This window comes from Parasteatoda tepidariorum, chromosome 2 (assembly GCF_043381705.1).
Source record: "Parasteatoda tepidariorum isolate YZ-2023 chromosome 2, CAS_Ptep_4.0, whole genome shotgun sequence".
In the NCBI taxonomy this organism is placed as follows: Eukaryota; Metazoa; Arthropoda; class Arachnida; order Araneae; family Theridiidae; genus Parasteatoda; species Parasteatoda tepidariorum.
The window spans coordinates 83313510-83333158 of record NC_092205.1 but is presented as its reverse complement, the minus strand read 5'-3'; the positions used below and the strand labels follow the sequence as shown (position 1 = coordinate 83333158).

General features: G+C 29.2%; 1 protein-coding gene across 1 annotated transcript in view; it reads left to right on the top strand.

The window, feature by feature from the left end:
* Positions 1 to 19649, top strand: part of LOC107453384 (solute carrier family 41 member 1) — a gene marked incomplete in the record, with an annotated part of 68341 nt that overhangs the window by 41954 nt on the left and 6738 nt on the right. The window contains 6 exon segments of the mRNA XM_043044777.2: positions 9880 to 9987; positions 10916 to 10987; positions 12184 to 12325; positions 13460 to 13606; positions 13687 to 13831; positions 18063 to 18136. Coding sequence (XP_042900711.2) covers positions 9880 to 9987; positions 10916 to 10987; positions 12184 to 12325; positions 13460 to 13606; positions 13687 to 13831; positions 18063 to 18136 — 688 coding nt within the window.

Below are 19649 nucleotides of genomic sequence, written 5' to 3'. Positions count from 1 at the left end.
TATGGATAAAAATAGATAATGTACGCGATAGACTAAAATAGAACAAATATATACTACCTAGATAAATAACTTTCTTTTAAAAAAAAATGGAAAACCATAAAAAATGCGTGAAGAAACTTATTATTGAAAAAAATAAGTTCATTACGAATGTATAGTTAATTATGAATGAAAGGCATATGAAAAGATTTTTTGCGCATTTTAAATTATGACTTCGAGCTGAAGTAAAATTTTATAAATTTTATTAAACTTTAATCTTTATAATCTTTTTAGAATTGTATAATGCTAATAAGCTTAATTGTATAAGCCGTAAATGTACACTAAAATTACATAAATTAACTACAACCATACTTCGATTTATGAGGTAAAATTTACTTCAATTTATGAGGTAAAATGTACAATCTATCACATATTTATTTTATTTTATAAGTCTTTGAACAGCCGTCCAAGCTTTGAGTTTACGACTATTAATGTTCAACTCCGTAGCTTTGTAATTTTGAACCCAAACTAGAAGACAAGGGAACTTTTGAATCAAGTATTGGGAGAAATTTGTTTTCATGGAGAACTTTTTGATGGAACTAACCAGCTTTCGCATAACATGGAGGGGAAAACCACGAAAACCTCCAACAGTTAGTCTGACGGCCAGAGGACTCTAATGCATGATCCGTCTACCGTCTACCACTGAGGATATTTTACGTCAACACTGTGGTCGGTGCGAGATGGGTGCGGAATTCGTACCGACCAGCCCTCGCTGGGATCCGAACCCGGTTCACCACATTGGGAGGCGAGAGCTCTATCCCCTGAGCCACCATGACTAAGTCCCTATCTTACATCCCTTTGAATTTTGAATACTATCTTTTTTTTAAAAAAAAGTTCGAATTGTGCTCATTGAAATCGTATAACGCCAACAAAATTTTCTAGCAATAGTTATAAACAAACTCTCATATTTAAACTTTAATTCTTAAATTTTTAATAAAAGTTTCGCTATTATACTTATACCTTTATGCACTTAAATGTCATAAAATGTTAATTTTTGTTTGTTTTTCAAATATATCGACAATTTTCAGTAGAATTTTGCCCCTAATGCATGCATCTGAACTACACTCCATTCTTATAAATTACACTAGGATCTACATTCTGAAACATATAGAAAAGTTTATCCAAATATTTGCTTTCATTCACTAACAGTAGTCTGCAAATTTATAAAATCTTATATTTAATTGGAGTTAAATGCAGCATTAAATTGGGAAAGAACATCTATACAGCGCCTAATGTAAACGGTATCATCTAATTTTGATAAACCTTACAACCAACCACAATTTACTCAAAATAAAGGAAAAGATGGTTTCTGGGGGGCACTTTATGGTCTTGAAACCCATGATGTTTACCTGAATTCCCTTAGTGAAATATAAGTTCTTATTTTGTTTCTTTTCATGAAAAAATACAGACATTGATATTCAAAAGCGTAATTTAATGTCTGTTCGCCACTTTTTTTTCTAAACTTGAATCAAAAATATTATTTATTTTTATACGATTTATTTTTAAAATGTTCATTATTTTATGAATAAAATGCAATGAATATAAGAAATAAAAATAAGAGAAGAATGAAAAATATCATAAATTCTTGAAGAGTTTCTAAGTTAAGAGATAAGTTTTATACAATAAAAATATGTAATAACCCATTTTTTGATATCTAATTTTACGACCTTGTGTTTCTTACAACCATTAAAAAACTGTGTATCAATATTTTTAAATAAATTTATTGTCAAACAAAAATGAATGAATATTTTTAAGTACCTTATATTGTGTTTTTTTTTCTCGAATATCATCAAATCGATGTGAGAACACCTGCATATACAATTCATTGGAAATTTTATGCATATCTTAATATTTCTTTTTTGAAGAAGCATAAAATTCTGTCTGTGGAAGTTTCTCGTTTGTGGAGCCGATGATCTCGTTTGTTCAGAGGATCTAATTGCAGCTGATTTTGTTTTATGAGTCTGAATAGCATTCTTATATTCTGATAAAACTGAATAAGACTTTAACCCTTCTTTAGAATAGATTTTGACCTGAAGTAATCAGTTTCCAAGTAGTTTGATGTCGTATATTTATGACAAATATTGCTTTTTAACATAAATAAAATGCGATCTACTGTTTCGCAGTCAAAAGTTTAATTGTGAACTTGCATGAAACGTTTTTGCTGTTCGAAAAAAAGGAATTTACTCATAGTAAGAAAAATGTAAGTGATATTTAATTTGAATTTTCTCATAGTGATGAGGATGTGAGTGATATTTAATTTGAATTTACTCGTTGTAACAAAAACAGCAAGTGATATTTAATTTGAATTTACTCATAGTAACGAAAATATAACTGATATTTAATTTGAAATTTACTCATAGTAACGAAAATGTAAGTGATATTTAATTTGGATTTACTCAGAGTAACGAAAATGTAAGTGATATTTAATTTGAATTTACTCATAGTAACGAAAATGTGAGTGATATTTAATTTGAAGTTACTCATAGTAGCAAAAAACAGGAAGTGATATTTAATTTGAAGTTACTCATAGTAACAAAAACAGCAAGTAATATTTAATTTGAATTTAATCATAGTAACAAAAATGTGGGACATGTTTAATTTAACATAGCAGATTTGATATGGTTTTAAAACTTTATTTGATGAATGATAAACTTAGTTTTTGAAATGTTATAATAAGAGAACAAGATTACGATTCTGTAGTGCTATCGAAATTAAAATAAGAGAATGTTGTGATATTTTTATAATATAAACTAAACTATTTCCAGATAATTTTTACTATATTGTGACCATAAATGTGTGAATTGGTAATTTTCCGCTTTTTCCTCCTTTTTTTCTTAACGAAAATTGAAACTCTGAATTTTTGTATTCATATTTCTAAACTTTAATTTAAATTCTTTGCACAATGAAATCGTGCTCCTCTTTTTACATATTAGTAGCACATGTAAGCAAATTCAACATTCATTTTACCAAGATGCTTTCACCATCTTACAAAAATTTAAATTTCAGATATATCATTTTTCTATGAATAGAAAGGGAAATAAAATGACCAGATTAAACTATCTGTATCTAACGTAGTTAAAGAACGATTAGAAGTAGTTTTAAAATCGTTCGAAAGAGTAAGATGATGACTACCACAATTAGAAAAGTTAGAGGAGAAAAACTTTCTTTACCCTTCCTGAAAATCAGGTTAACAATAGAGTTAAGTTTAATTTTTTCTATTAATTACACCGCCCACACGCACGAACACACACACACACACAAAGTAGCGTAGATTATTGTTAGAATAATTAGTTAGTTTAATAATATAAGAATATGAATTTTATGTTACGTTACTTTAATATTTTTTGTTCATTTGAAAAATGTTCTAGGAATATCAGGCAAGAAAACTATCATTTTATCGAAAAACTTTTTATTTGACATACATTAACACATACCAACAAGCAGCAGCCAAATGGAGATATCAAATTTTTGAAAGCTAATTATTTAAAAGAAATTGGTTATCTAGTTATTCAGCATTATATTTGCATATTATAGACTCTTTACTAGATTAGTTTTTAAAGCCAGAAAATTACCTATATTTTTTGAGATACCTATAGTTTTGAGAATATTTCTTTCGTTTCTTTTCGGTATATTTTGGCTCCCAGCCAACCACAAATTGTACCCATACATCGTGATTCTTTAACTACGCTAGATATAGATTAACAAGCTTTCGAGCACCAAGCATATATTTCCCCCCATAAAGCTTTATTTTTAGTTTAAATAGCTACATTCAATACTTAAGAGTTGTACAAAATTTAAGGAAAATTCTTGAAAGTTATTTAAAGTGTGTTTTTTGTGTTATTACTAACACTGCTGTTTGTGTATTTATTAACTGTGCTGTTTGTATAATTATTAACACTAAGTTTTTGTGTCTCATGGTATTCTCTTAAAACATGAACTTACACAAATTACTATATTTAAAACTAATTCTTTATCGATAGATACCTGGCTAAAAAGGCTAAATGGCTCGCCTTCTTGGAATGCGCCGCCTTGAGCCTGTTGTCGATTTTCGACAGTCAGAATCGAGCTCCAACCTAACGTCAATCAATCCTGAACAACCTGAATGTTTTCAGAATCCATCCTTTCAAGACGACTATGAAAAAGGTAAAATATAAGCACTATAGGATATTTATTTTGTGTATCGATTATACATGGCACTGTAATACATGGTAGCCACAGTCTGGAAAAATTTAAAAAGGTGGTGACGACTGTTTCATTAGGTTATCATAAATTTTATAAGCTTTCATTTTACATTACTTACAGGCATGCAATTCGGTCAATTGTAACACAAATATTTATTTTACAAATATTTTTGGTCGATAATAAATAGTTAAAACACTTTAATTGCTTCAATTTTTTTCTACTAATTTTTAAATTTTTCTAATAAGCAACTACCATGTAATATCATAATTTCCTTCTTTAAATCAAAGTTATGTTATTTTAAAGTCAAGAAAACTAAAAAGTACGTTTCGGGTACAGTGCAAGAACTAGTTTTAAATACTGGTCTAGTGATTATTACCTTCTATTGTGTCCATCTGGAAACAATAATTAGAGGTTAATTTGATGTAAAAATTTGGAGAAAAAGTGCAAACAATAATATAAAAATCTAAGACTATCAAAATCTTATCAACAAAAAATTGAAAATATTCTATTTTTGAAAATATTTATTGCAAAGTAGTTCTATTTTTAAACACGTTATTTTTGTATATTTTATAAACAATTTTTGACTTGATAATTGCAATGATCATCTTAAAGTTTTTTATATTTATTTGATTAAATATTATGTCAATTAAACTTACGTAAAATGGTTCAATTATTTAAATAGTGAGTTATTTAAAAGACTGCTCACTGCTCTCTCAGATTCCAACTATTCATACGCATCAAAATTAATATTAACTTGAAAGATGCCAAAATACTTTATTGTATTTTCTGAAATATTCATCTAATTTATTATTTATCAAATAATTTAATTTTTGATTTCTGTAAAAAAAATTATTTAGTCAAAGAAATTACTTAACATTAGCGTGGAATGTCAATTCCTAATAATGTTTTACGATTTTGTATTCTTTATTTTAATTGCATTTGTTAACTGGGCATAGTTTTACACAAAGCCTATTAAAATAAATAAAACGTATTAATTATTTTACAATTAAAAAATGGTTAATAAAACATTTTTAAATATGTATATCACAAAATTTCCCTTTATAAGATAACATAATTGATAGATTCAAAACTTTAATTTCGAAAAATATTCAAAATCGAAAACGTAAGAACAAAAAACACTTCTATGAAAAGATAAATTTTTAAAAATTACCGTTAAATGAGGGACAGGGACATATTTTACAGGTAAAAAAAAAAACACTTTTATTAATTTTACGCTGGGGACAATCAAACAAATATTAATCTTTTATCGTACGAGCTTATTTATAGGTTAATAAGAATGCACTGACAATTAGGAACGATTTAATATAATTCATTTTTATCGAATCCATTAAACCGACTTCAAAAAAAATTCCAAATTAGAATAGAGCAATTTAAGCTCAAATTATAAGCAAACACAACAAATCAAATATGAGAAACTATTTTCAAGTCAGTGCTTTTTTTTTCTTGAAAAGATGAATGAGTTTATTCTTAAAATGACTCATATTGTTTTAAATAATTCAGATGGACCAATAAAATATTTGTCATATTTGAAATTGTTTTCTAGTTATACTGTAGGCATTAAATTAATTTCCAATATTTTATTCATTTATAGATACTGTGACCTCATATTCATATCAATCCACATATAACACAAATCTCAAAAAACCGAAAACCATATCTCATTTCTTTACCAGCAATTGTTATTGTTCTCGCATGAAATTAACTATTTAGGGAAAAAACGCTGCTAGAAATTTTATCCATGTGTGCTTAAAGACAGTATCAATCTTTCCTCAAAATTAGAAAGCAAAAATGTGGAACAGAAAAAAATGTTCTAGAACAACTTATTTCGTTATTTATTGCTTGTTTTATAGTCTTTTATTGCTTTTACATTTTTTACAAAATTATTACGAAATTTATTTGTCATTGTCTTCGCTGTTCTAATTTCCTTTCAAGGCAAATGCATACTACATAATACTTGTTTTCTAGAAAAAACGGCGTTTACAAATGACCCTCTGAATAAATATTAACAAACTCAACTCAAAACGTGCTTACGAGCAGAAAAAACAAACAAACAAAACACGGAATTTTTTTTGTGTCTTACTCGTAATTATTTTCCTTGGGTGAATTCTTAAGATATTTAAATAGTGTTAACTACTTTAAAAATTAACTAGCCCCATCACAGACAATTTTAAGCTTACCAGCTAACGAGTAAAATTATTAAATGCATGTATTTATGACAAATGTTTTTTATATTAATATATATAAATATAAATACCGAATGATTGTGTGATACAAAAGTTTATTTATAATTTTAAAAAATAGATTAAAATGGTGAGTGGTTAAATCTGTAATGGTATTTCTATATGTTAAAAACTGTAAAATTGATCACACACATTTGAGATTTATATTTTATTGTAAATAAATATATATTATATAGAACACGCTGAAGAGCTACAAAATTTCTGAAGCTAATTCAAATTTTTAATAACGACCTCAATCAAATTTAAATATTTAGAAGACAAAGATCACGTGTTTAATCGCCCCTCATATGGCCGTGAATGTCAACAATCACATTGTCGCTTTTGTGAATGTCTGAAATATTTGTTATATCCGATTTAATATTAATTTATTCGTTGATATTATTATATTTATTCGATATTTTAATATCTGCTTAGGATAGATTAGGAGAAACATCAGTGTTCGGACAACCGGTTAAATGCATTCCGGGCAATGGAACTTAACTTAAAAAAACATCAGTGTAGGACATACCGAGCAAATGTATACCGGGCAGTGGCACTGAATCTTAAAAAAATATGACGTAGGGCATAGCAAATGAATGTATACATTATCCGGTATATATATCGGATAGTGGCACTTAACTAGATATTTCGGACGTTTACCAAAGCGACTATGTGATAGTCAACATTCACCGGAAGTCAACAACTACCGATTTCGGCCATTCATTGTAACATTATTATTAACAGATAGGTACCTTACAAATTTCGGGAATTTCCACTACATAGCAGGACAATGCATAAAAACAGCTTTTATTGTCTACATAAAAATCGAGTTTTTCACTAAATGAACTTTTAAAAAAGCAATTTGAAAATGTAGCTTATCATTGTATTTCCCCATGCTCTCTACTCAAAAAAAAGTGCTTTAATAACAGTGAGTTTATATTTCAAACAATAACATTTTTAATAATAATGAGAATCGCTAATTTTTTTCTAGATTGCACAACATTTTTCTGCTCAAGAAGTTAAAACGAATGCTTCATAAATATATTAATTATTTTATGTATGAATTTGGAAGAAAGATATTGTTAAAATGTAATATTTTCCGAAGAATAATAAAATTAAATATTAAAATGAAAATGTCTATGCTAATGAAGCGTGTTATCAAAAACATGTCTAGAAGAAATTGCGATTCATCAAATTGATTTATATCCATAGAGACTATAACTTCTCCTTTTTCTGTAATTAATTTTTCTCAAGATGAGATAAATATTGATTTCTTCCCTCCAAATTCACTTTTTTCTTAAAAACGTTTTATGGTGTAGGTAAAAATGGTTTTTGATTATTTTCAAAATATTTCTGGCATTCAGTGTTAGATATTTTAGAACGCGTGTCAATGAATCCTTACACCCTGAAAATTTGATTGAAATTAAATTCGGTGCCGAATTGAACCATATTATTTAAAAAAATTCGACCACCTTGATTACACGATACTATGGTTTAATTTGTGATAACACGTTAAAGTACGGTTTAATATGATACCTTATTATGGTTACAGCAAGTTTTCATTCTATAATATGGTTCAATGTACCAGTATTATAATATTAGTTTGGAATCAATTTTTGCGAGTATATATATTTTCTACAAATATTAGAGGATAGCCTGGTCGGTAGGGCGTTGGGCCCATGTCCGAGAGTTCGAACCCCGCCGTGTAGTAAATGGCGACCTCCCGTGTAGTAAATGGCGACTGATGCACATTAAATCTGTCGAGTTGCAAAGTCCTCCATGTTCCCGTAACAAATCAATACAGCAGCGAGTACTGAATTGGAGATCGATCGTTCTCTGATTCAGGTCAAAATTACGATCTGTGGATGAATGAATGGATGTATGAATGAGTTTGCCCTATGAAACGGTCTGTGACGTGTGTGTGGCTGAAGACGAATTCTTGGCCATAGGATGGCGCCATTGAAAAAACAAGAAACGCAAACTCTGCCTTAAATTTGCTCGGTTTCACCTAGCAGGCTTGCCCGTGTGGCAAGTGGCATTAGAAACAACAACAAATATTAGAAAAAAATNTTTGGCTATCCGTGGAAAAACAATATCCCGTTTTATGCAAGAATGCCATCAGAGTGTTAATACAATTTGCATCAACGTATTTATGTGAAACTGGATTTAGCAAACTAGTTTCAATAAAAACTAAATACCGCTCGCGTTTAAACCCTGAAGATGATATGCGAATTGCAATTAGCAACATACATCCAAACATCGATGAGATAATTAGAAACTTGCAGCCACATACATCTCATTAAAGGGCAATTTACTGATTTTTGTGTTATACAAAAAGTATTTTCTTAAAATTATAAATAAATTTAATATCAGTCAAATATGATGATGTTTTTTTTCGATGAAACGAAAGAAATGCGCGAAATATATATCGTATTTGTGAACATTTATCTCTAGGGGTCGCGAAAAATTTTCTCTCTACAAAAGGGGTCGCAGTCGAAAAAAGTTTGCGCACCGCTGTCTTATCTGACCTACACGTTGATTTGCGCTCAACACAATAGTTTAAAACGTATACAATTGGTTAACTGCAACTAACATTATGTAAGGTAATTCTCGGCATTTATTGATTTAGAAGCCAATCCGGTTTGAAACAATCGCGTGACGTAACTTGCAGGTATCCAATTAAATCTGACTTGAATCGCGTGTTTAGGCATAATCACTTCACTTCTTTTCGAGTTTCAAATATCCAGTTGCTAAAAGATGAGGACATTTCAAATGACTACAATTAAACAGTTCCCGGGTTGTCATAATAACGTAACTCAACCTCAGTGATAAACACCACTTATAACAGTTTTTCTTAACCAATGCATGCCATCAAACTTGCATAATTTTTAAACTAATGTTAAATAAGGGGGCAACAAAATTATTGCGCTTTTATTTTTATGGAAAGAACTGAAACTCTTAATAATCCATTCTATTTGAATGGATTATGAAACGTCTGTAATTTTTTTTCTCAGAATGTTTTCATGTATTTATTAGTCAGCAGAACATAACACAAATTCTAGACTAAACAATTCTAAATCTATTTAATATCTATTGAATTCCCGGTCTTCAGTAAATTGTGTTTAAAGTTTACAACGAAATAACAATCGAAAGCAAATGTTTGTATAAGACTACTAATATAGTTTAGGTTTAACATTAGTTTTTAAACTTTATCAATCTTCAATTACTTTTATCTAGATAAGTCACAGTATTCCTTTTTTCACACAGGTTTAAAATCAAGCAATTAAAATTATTAAACAATGGAATTTTTAGATTATGTTTAAAGATAAATATTTTTTTTAAATTTATTCAGATTTCTAAACTTTCTTTTCTGTAATGGTATTATCAATTGCTCTGTATTATTCAATTTTTATTTTTTTAGACATGGAAAGTATTTATTGAGGTGAGTGAGTTATTCATACTCGTACCGACGCTTTTGGGTTTGAAAGGAAATTTAGAAATGACTTTGGCGTCAAGAGTGTCGACACAGGTAACTGATTTCTGCAAAAAAATAATAATTTACAAGCATTTTGTTATATCTATTTAATGCAAAATTACATTAAACATTTTTCTTGACTTATTTAAAATGCTTTTTTTTCGATATTTCAATAACAAAAAACTATCAATAAAGTTTTTTTTCGACATTTTCCATTCATTCCTTTATTTCAATTTTCGGCTCGAACATTATTTTTTATAGTTAATAGGATTTTTGAAGCCATTTGTTTAAAAAATAAATAAAAAAATGAAAAAAGAGGCACTGTTCAAGCGTCTTACACTTGAATCATAATAGTGTTATAATAATGAGTTAGTAACTAAATAATAACATTGAAACTTTTTTTTTCATTCCGAAACTCAGAAAATTCTTTACGGCAAAATAATAGTTACTAACATTCGAAGACCTATTTGAGCTAAACTATACGACCTAGAAACTGTAATTAGACCTAACTATACGACCTAGAAACTAAGATATTCATTGTTTAGTCGTATAAAATATATCAATCTCGAATAGTCATAGATAAATTACTTTTTTTTCATAAAAGATTTATTTCTAGAAAAAATCAAACCACCCAGTTTTACCTCACTAGTGAGGTAAAACCGGAGACACATGTTAACTCTACGGCAAATTTAAAAACGCTAGAATTTCGATGAAAAAGTAGCAGCCATTTTTACTTTATGACAATTTAAGAAAATTACGCGTGTAATTTACATGTGTGTCCCCTTGAGTTCAGCAAAGGCTGAACTCAAGGGGAAAGGGAAAGAGAGGGAAAATTGTCCCAAGGACCGGGACAGCTGAGTACCAGCGCAAATTTTTTTACAAAACAATATAGCATTATGTAGAAAGCCATATTTAGAAAGCATATTTATAATTTTCAGTTATCGACATTGTGTACTGAATTATATATTCGATATATTTTTAGGCAAACTGTGGAAAACTGGACACTTTGAGAGATCAATGGCACATGTCTTGGGGAAATATGGCTCTCATTCTAGTAAGTGTTCATCAACCATTTTTGAAATAGGATACTTTCGAATAAAATTAATGACATGTTTGTTCTATTTTTATGATAAATCGAATCTTAATAAAAAAAAATAGAATAGTGTTATAATTTAATCATTCTGTTGAAAATTAAACAAAAGCTTTTGACATATTTTTAAAGAGCTATATTGTCATTCTCTTAAAAAAAAATGATAGACAGGTGTTACTGATATGCTGATCTTCTGAGACGGAGTTTACTACGAAACGAAGTATGTCAATTGATTAAATCATATCTAAAATGTGCCTTTTAAAAAATTCCCCTACCACTAAAATTCAATTTAATTTTAATTTTGACTGTTTAGCAACTAAAGTTCTCCTACTTACAAGTATTAGTCGATTTAAAAACAATCACTAAGCATGATGCAAGTTAAACGACTTATTGTTTGTCCTTAACATCACACATTTCTTTTTTTAATAATGAATGTATTTGAGGTTATCGTTAAATTGTTAGAAATATGTTATTACATTTTAAACTTCTGTCAAATAGTAATTGCAATGAAAAAATACTTCTTTATAATGTAAGTCCTATTTATATGTTAAAAATATTTTAACTAGCCAAGTTTTGTATGCATATATGATAGGTTTAACCCCGGATTGCCCGAGGAAGTCCCTTTGACTGTTTCTTAATTTCAATTAGAAAAACAATGATGTATATAATGACACAATTTCTTAGAATTTTGTGACTTCTTGTACAACATATAATTTTTTATATTGCTAATATTTACTAATAACTTGTTATATAACTGTAAATAATATAAAAAATATTGAAAATTAATTTTAAACGAATTTCTTTACACATTAGTTATTATTTCACAATGCAGTCATTTTACTGCTTTTGGGCAATATAGGTATATACTAAGTTTCAGTCTTTCTAGTGTTAAAAAAATATTTACACTATAAAATTCAATTTAAATTTAAATTAAAAGTGACTTTAAATTTACTCACTGTATGTTATGTTGCACCCTAAATATTCAATGGCCTCGTCCGAACTTTTTTTCCAGAAATTTTGTATTTAAGAGTATTATCAAGGTTGGCAGTCACATTTGCTTTATCAATATTACGTACTTAAAAATTTTCTTATTGATCTAATAAAATAATAATGTATTCAAGGTATAAACCTTTAACTAATTATAAAGGTCTACTTTTTAGTGTCAAGCAACTGTGATGGGCTTCTTAGCTGCTGCGTTCGCGACTTGCATGAGTATTGCAAAAAGTGGTTTCATATTGAGTAATGCTCTGATTCTATGCGCCAGTTCTTTATTTACAGCTGTAATAGCTAGTCTTGTTTTGGGTAAGTAATCAGCTTATTTATTTTGTCTTCCAAAATTTACATTGCAACGTCGAGTATTCAATAATAGAATTCTAACATTAATTTCTTTTAAACATTTACTCTTCATTTACTCTACATTTACTCTTGATGTTTTAGAAAATAAAATATATTTACAAATTAAACTTCGCTTTAAAAATGTCAGTATTCATAAATTTTGGAAACATATATCATCATCAGTGCTATATTCATAAATTTTATGCAATTAATATTAAATAAATAATTAATGACATTAATATCATAGTAATATTAATGACATTAATATAATGACATAATATGAAATTAATTATTTAATAATGTGAAATTAATAATAAATTATTAATTTAATATATAATAGTTAAACAATTATTGATTAATAATTAATGTATCATTAACTGCAATTACAGACATTATAATGTCAATTATGCAGTTAATTGTGACCATAACATTAATTTAGTTTATTATAAATATGATAACAATATGAGTGATAAAGTGATTTTTGCAATCGTATACGTGGTATTGGACTCAGTAAGAAAAAATAACGTGTCTCTTATATGACGGCATTGCTCCGTTTAATCTTAATACTTAAAAAATACTTATTAATATTGCTTTAGTTATCCTTTTACATTGCACTAACTTAAACTTGAGTTTCGCACGTCATTCTCATTTTTTTACGTCTCAAATATAGTCCATATTTTTTTTAAACAATTGCATAAGTAATTTCAAGACAATTTCAATATAACCCCATTTCAAGTTACGAAATTTTCGTTTTCGCTTTAACTCAATTTTAGTCTTACAATTTTAAATCTTACTCTTCGGTAAGAAAAGTTGCTAGAGTGCTGTAAATAAGTCAAAAACTTCAAGAGCCATTGTGTGTGTTGATCTTCATAAAACCATTGTGAGCAGAAAGCATGATAAATTTCAGTATGTCAATTTCTATTATTCGATTATCATTTAATTATCAAATAATTGTTAGTACTACTTAAAAAAACTCTAATAATTTTTGATAAATATGATTAATAATTGTAATTAGACTATTTGCTATTTAACTATATATTTTTCAACTACTATTATTTAATTATCTTAATTTTAATTTTATTAATATTTGTGATTATTTAGGTACAATCACCCTTATAGTGGTTGTAGCTTCGCATAAATGTAAAATAAATCCAGATAATGTTGCAACACCGATTGCGGCTTCATTAGGTGATGTTACCACTTTGGGCTTTTTAGCTGCCATCAGCAGCTATTTGTACCAGACCAAAGGTAAGTTGTGATAATAGTCAAACATAACCAAAAAATATAATATTAAAATTACAAAATTAATTTATAATTTTATTTTTCAGATAATTTCTTCCCTCCAGCGCTAATTATAAGCATATTCATGTTGTTGATACCAGTGTGGGTATATTTCTCATTCAAAAATTCTTTCGTTCGGCAAGTTCTATACACGGGATGGATTCCAGTTATCATGGCTTTGGTAATTACTAGGTACGTTTAGAAATTTAACTTTATTTTCAAGAACTAAATTTAAACTTAGATGAACAATATATTAACTCCACAACTACAAACATGTAACAATGTGTGCTTGTGAATTCTGTACTAATTTTAACATGGCCCCCACACTCACCAGATTTAACATTGTGTAGCATTTTCTTGTACAGTCGGATAAAAAGCTTTGTTTTTACAACATTTGTTGCGTAATTTAGCAGAACTGCTTGAATGAATCAGGCTTGCTGTTACTGCTATTGATAGTACCATGTTGAATAAAGTCTTGCAGAAATTTAACTGTCACGTTAAGGTGTACCTTGCAGGCAAGTTTTCACTGTTTTATTTCATAATCTGGGTTGCGCAGCTTACCCGATTGTGAGTTTTACGACTACCAATGTACAACTCCTTAGCCTTGTAATTTTGAACCCAATCCAGAAGATTAGGGAACTCCTTAATCAAGCATCGTGGCAAACTAGTTTTCGTGGTGGACTTTTTGATGGCATTAAGCCACATTTGCACTACATGGAGAGGAAAACTTTCTATGGTTAGCCTGATGGTAAATGGATTCGAACCCATGATCTATCTACCACTAATGATATTTTACGTCAGCTCTGTGCGAGCCGGGTGCAGGACTCTAACCCCGATCACCCCGTCGACATTAACACATAACGTAATGCGGATCACAGCGTTACATTGAGAGAAAATCCACGAAATCCTCGCATGGTTAGCCTAGGACCTAACCCGTTATCCGTTTACCACTGGGACTATTTTATGCTATTTGTACTCGAGTCGGTGCAAGCCGGGAGCAGAATTCGTATCTACCAGTCAATCCTGGGATTTCAACCTGGAGTGCTCAATCCCCCCAAACATTACGGAACACCTGTATGGATTAAAAATAAAAAAATTACATCTATATTTGGTGTCAGGCTTTTTTTTTTCTATTTATCCTATTTTTATTTATTACAGCCTTCTGAAATTTCGAAGAGAATTGTGACTAGATGTATATTACAGCATCAGTATTATGGAATTTCCTTTTCAATAATTATTATTTAAGAAAAAATTGATAGAAACTTTAATTTAATAAACTGATATTTTACGAAAAACGCTAGTTACTATTACCTTTTAAAATAATGAGTCTTTTCTACTTTCCTATTTTAAATTTTTTTTTTAAATAGGAAAATAAAAAAGACTCATTATTTTAAAAGGTAACAGTAACTAGCGTTTTTCATAAAATATCAATAAATTTCTATCAATGTTTTCTTAAATAATAATTATTGAAAAGAGAATTCCATAATTTCCAAAAATTTGCAAATAGTAAAGTTTTAACATTTATCACCCTAAGAGTGTCTTCAGTTTTCAAACAACATTATCTATCACAGTTCAAAGGTCATTTCTAAAGAGAAAATAAATTCAGTCATCAATGAATAGCTTCTCTATTCGTATTTTCTTTTGCCCATAGTATATAATGGTATTTGCATGAGTGAAGCGTGTTTGACAGATGTTTCCAGTTTATTTGTTTGAAACATTTCAATGTCGGTCAAAGATGTCGTAAAACTTTTAGTGCTGTATCATAAAACAGTTCTAGATCAAAATCATCATTTTATTGCCAGAAATGTTTATTCAAATATGAAATCTTAAAATATTTGAAGTTGCGACTTATTGTTTGAGTTCAATAGTCATCTGGACTAGATTATATCATAAATTGTATTTAAAACGATTCATTTTAATCTGATTTCGATATAAAACTAAAGTAAATATATATTCTGTATAAATAATTTGAAGTAAAAATCTGTTTACTTCAAAGGCTCAATCATGTATTAGGTATACCAATTGTTTCAAAACTATATTTTATCTGCTGTCACTTTTAGCCTGCAGATGCCATAAGACAGCAGTCAGTTAGTCTAAGACTGTAATTTAGTTACTCTAATTTAATAGTCTTATATGACAATAACTAAACCTCATAGGCTTAACGTTAACCATTATACCATGGGTTAGTCTTCTTTAAACCAGGAGTCAATATTTCACTGTACCAGGAGTCACTGTACCAACAGGCACTAAGACTGTAATTTAGTTACTCTAATTTAATAGTCTTATATGACAATAACTAAATCTCATAGGCTTAACGTAAACTATTATACCATGGGTTAGTCTTCTTTAAACCAGGAGTCGCTATTTCACTGTACCAGGAGTCACTGTTTCACTGTACCAGGAGTCATTGTACCAACAGGCACTAAGACTGTAATTTAGTTACTCTAATTTAATAGTCTTATATGACAATAACTAAATCTCATATGCTTAACGTAAACCATTATACCATGGGTTAGTCTTCTTTAAACCAGGAGTCGACATTTCACTGTACCAGGAGTCACTGTACCAACAGGTCTTAACTGAAACACTTTTAGTTCCTATTGGGAGCTTGCGCGATTTTAGGTGGCGGATACTATTACACTAAAACGATGTCGTTAATTTTTCGTAATCCATGAATAAAGGCATGATTTGATAAGCAGCTTTAATTATTTTCGATTTTACATACAAATATATTTAGATTTGTTTGCCTACATGAGCAAGCGAAATTTTAATGTTGTTCTAAGTTACCACCATCTTTTGGTGTCGGAGATTATATCAAGCAGTATGGTTATTGCTTTTTTTCACTTTATCTGCTCAATTGTTTAAAAATTTTGCTTAACCCTATCATCCATATATTTTTCACTTGCTTTTATAATTAATATTTATGTGTTACAAACCCACTTAGTATCTTAGGATTGTGGTGTAATTAATTATATGGTAATTTAATTTTGGAAATTTTGTCCTGTATAATCAGAAATTTATGTCGCTTCGAAGTGAGGACATTTATGGTATATTTTATCAGTATAGTTTTGCTTGTGGAAAAACTGAATATTCAAACTTCATTTATAGATTAGAAGAATATATAAAATAATACCAACCTTACCAGTAATTCAATATACCCTCCAAGTAAACAAAATTTAAAATACCAAAATAGAAGGAATTCTTAATTGCCAAACCGCTTGTACCTTCTCGTCTGATGCTGGTGTGTATGATCTATAACCTCCGGCAAATTTCTTCATGGGTAGATTCTTTCAAACTATTGTAGAGCCAAATTTTGTAGAGGTAAAAGATCATCGATTATCCAATTTAAAAAAAATTAAAAATAATTTAATGATTTTGGAAGAAATGGCATATATAGTATCTTAATAATTTACTAAACTAAACTAAACTCAATGGCACGACAGCCCATTGAGGGCCAAGGCCTGCTGTACCCATCTCAGTTTTCTTGACCTTGGACTCTGGGGTGCAGGTGTTCCGGTTAGGTGGTCAACCGAACAACAGAACCCCTAGTGTTTAGTTCCCAAGCATGCTTGGTACTCATTTATCGACCCACTGAAGGGATGTGAGGCTGAGTCAACCTTGCCCAGCCCTAGGATCGAGGACCTGTGGCACGGGAGCGCGAAACGCTACCACTCAGCCACCGGGCGAATAATTTACTACAGAGATCTAAGTGGTTGGTAGAGTAAGACAATGTAGAAATAAAAAAAATCTACAACTTCAAAAATGGGAGCTGAAATAGGAGTAGAATTTTTGGTGAATACTTTGTATATATGTAATTTATATTGGTGAAGACAAACGGGTTAAAGTAAAAACTCAATTTGGAATTTTATAAGGGGTTTGATGTTAGTTTTATATTGTTTGTTTTCTTTCTACAATTGAAATAATTGTATGTCATAATGATTGGATGTTACCATTCCAATGAGGAGTTTATTGTTCCGTACGTTACCGCAAGCGCTGTTGTAGCAATGCCACCCAGTGATAAAGCATAGTGAAAAGTGTAAAATAAAATGGCAACCGTCCACTTCTACATATTTGTACGAGCATTCATTATTTTATTATTCCTCAATAAGCACTCAGCTCTCAGCTCAAACAGCATTGTATAACACTGACGAAACTCCTCACTCTACACGCTTGGTGGTGCTGCTACAACAGCTCTTACGGTTAGGTATAAAACAATGTATAAACATTATATAGTATTTGTTTAAGTGTATGACATATGTTCTGTTTGTTTCAGAAAATAAATATTATATTTTGCTTGTTTCAGAAAATAAATATTATATTTTGCTTGTTTCAGAAAATAAATATTATGTTTTGCTTATTTCAGAAAATAAATATTATATTTTGCTTGTTTCAGAAAATAAATATTATATTTTGCTTGTTTCAGTGCCGGTGGATATATTTTGGAATTTTCTGTCACAGAGTTCAAAGGTTTAGCAATTTTTCAACCTGTCATAAACGGTGAGTACGTCATGTGATAATGGTGAATACAATATTGTTCTTTATACAAATAACCGTTTAATACTGGCGTGATTTCTCGTGAATTTGTTATATAATTTCCTAATACTTTAAAAATTTATTACATTAAAAATAATTTGAAATTTTTTTATAGTGCGTAGCTTTATTTACTTTTTTATTATTTCCTGAAAAAAAAGTTAGTAATGAAATATAATTCATATTGTGTAAAATGCACAAAATGAAAAGGGTACCCAGAATAACTTTTGATCTAATGATTTGATTTTCACATAATAGTACCTAATCTTAATGGTTCGAGAACCTGTTGCGGATGATATTTTTTGTTGCAAATCGCACAGAAACTGACTTTCTCTGAATAAACATACCGTTTTTCCGATGGATTTGGATTCTTGACCCTCTTATTATGGTGGTAGCAGTAATTTTTTAAAAAAAACTCTTCACCCGAAATATTTTGCTATAGGGAACGGATGAAAGCTTAGACTCCTTAATGTTAGCTTTACTTTCTACGTACTTAGCCATCTGTGGAGAACTCTCTAAACAGAGAGAAAAATTTTTGCAGATAAATATAAAATTATTTTATCCAAAGAGGATTTCATGCAAAGTGTACTTTCATAATTTTTTATAAGTTTATTTAATAATAGTCAAAAAAAAATTTCATTCGTAAGGCATAATTTTGTCATTTTAAAGGATACAATTTTATATGTCAAAATACAAAATTTCTCAAATACGTTGGTTCTTGCAAAATCAAATTTAAAATATACGAAATTTTTTAAGATTTGATAACTAAGATATTAATGATCGATTTTGCTCAAATTTTTTATTTGAAAGTTGAATTAGCATTAAGGGGTCAAAACTTTGGAACGCACTACTGTACAACCTGTTGAAACTATAACTTCCAAACTTCAGCTACCTCCCGTATTTTGAGGGCCAAAAAAACCGATGCTGTTGAAAAAAAGGTATGTGTATTCAGAGAAAGTACGCTACCGTCTGATTTCATAACTTAATATATCGTTTGCACTAGTTAATTAGCATATTTGATATCCTCCCATCGAACGATTAAAATTGAGTCCTGGTACACGAAAATTCTATCATTAGATCAAAAGTTATTCTGTGTGCTACATTTCTTGTTTCGTGAACTGTACATTTTAGAAAGAAAATAATATATTAAACGTTATATATCTTAACTATGTAAAAATATTTCAAACGTGCTTTTCAAAAACTTTTTAACACTTTCGTTATTAGTGTATCATGAATGTTCTAGAAGCAACTGAATGAATTTTTCAATTAATAAATGAAATAACAGTACTTCATTTGATAGAGGAAATCGATGTTCTTTTTTTCCTTTAACGCCTTGAAATATTTTTAAGATAAATTTAACGTGCTTATAAAATCACTATGAAGGTTCTCATATTTAATTTACTCAAGGAAATAAGTGAATTTTAGAAATTATTAAGACTTTTTCAAGTGTTTTTAATAAATTTGAGATGAAAAGTTGGAA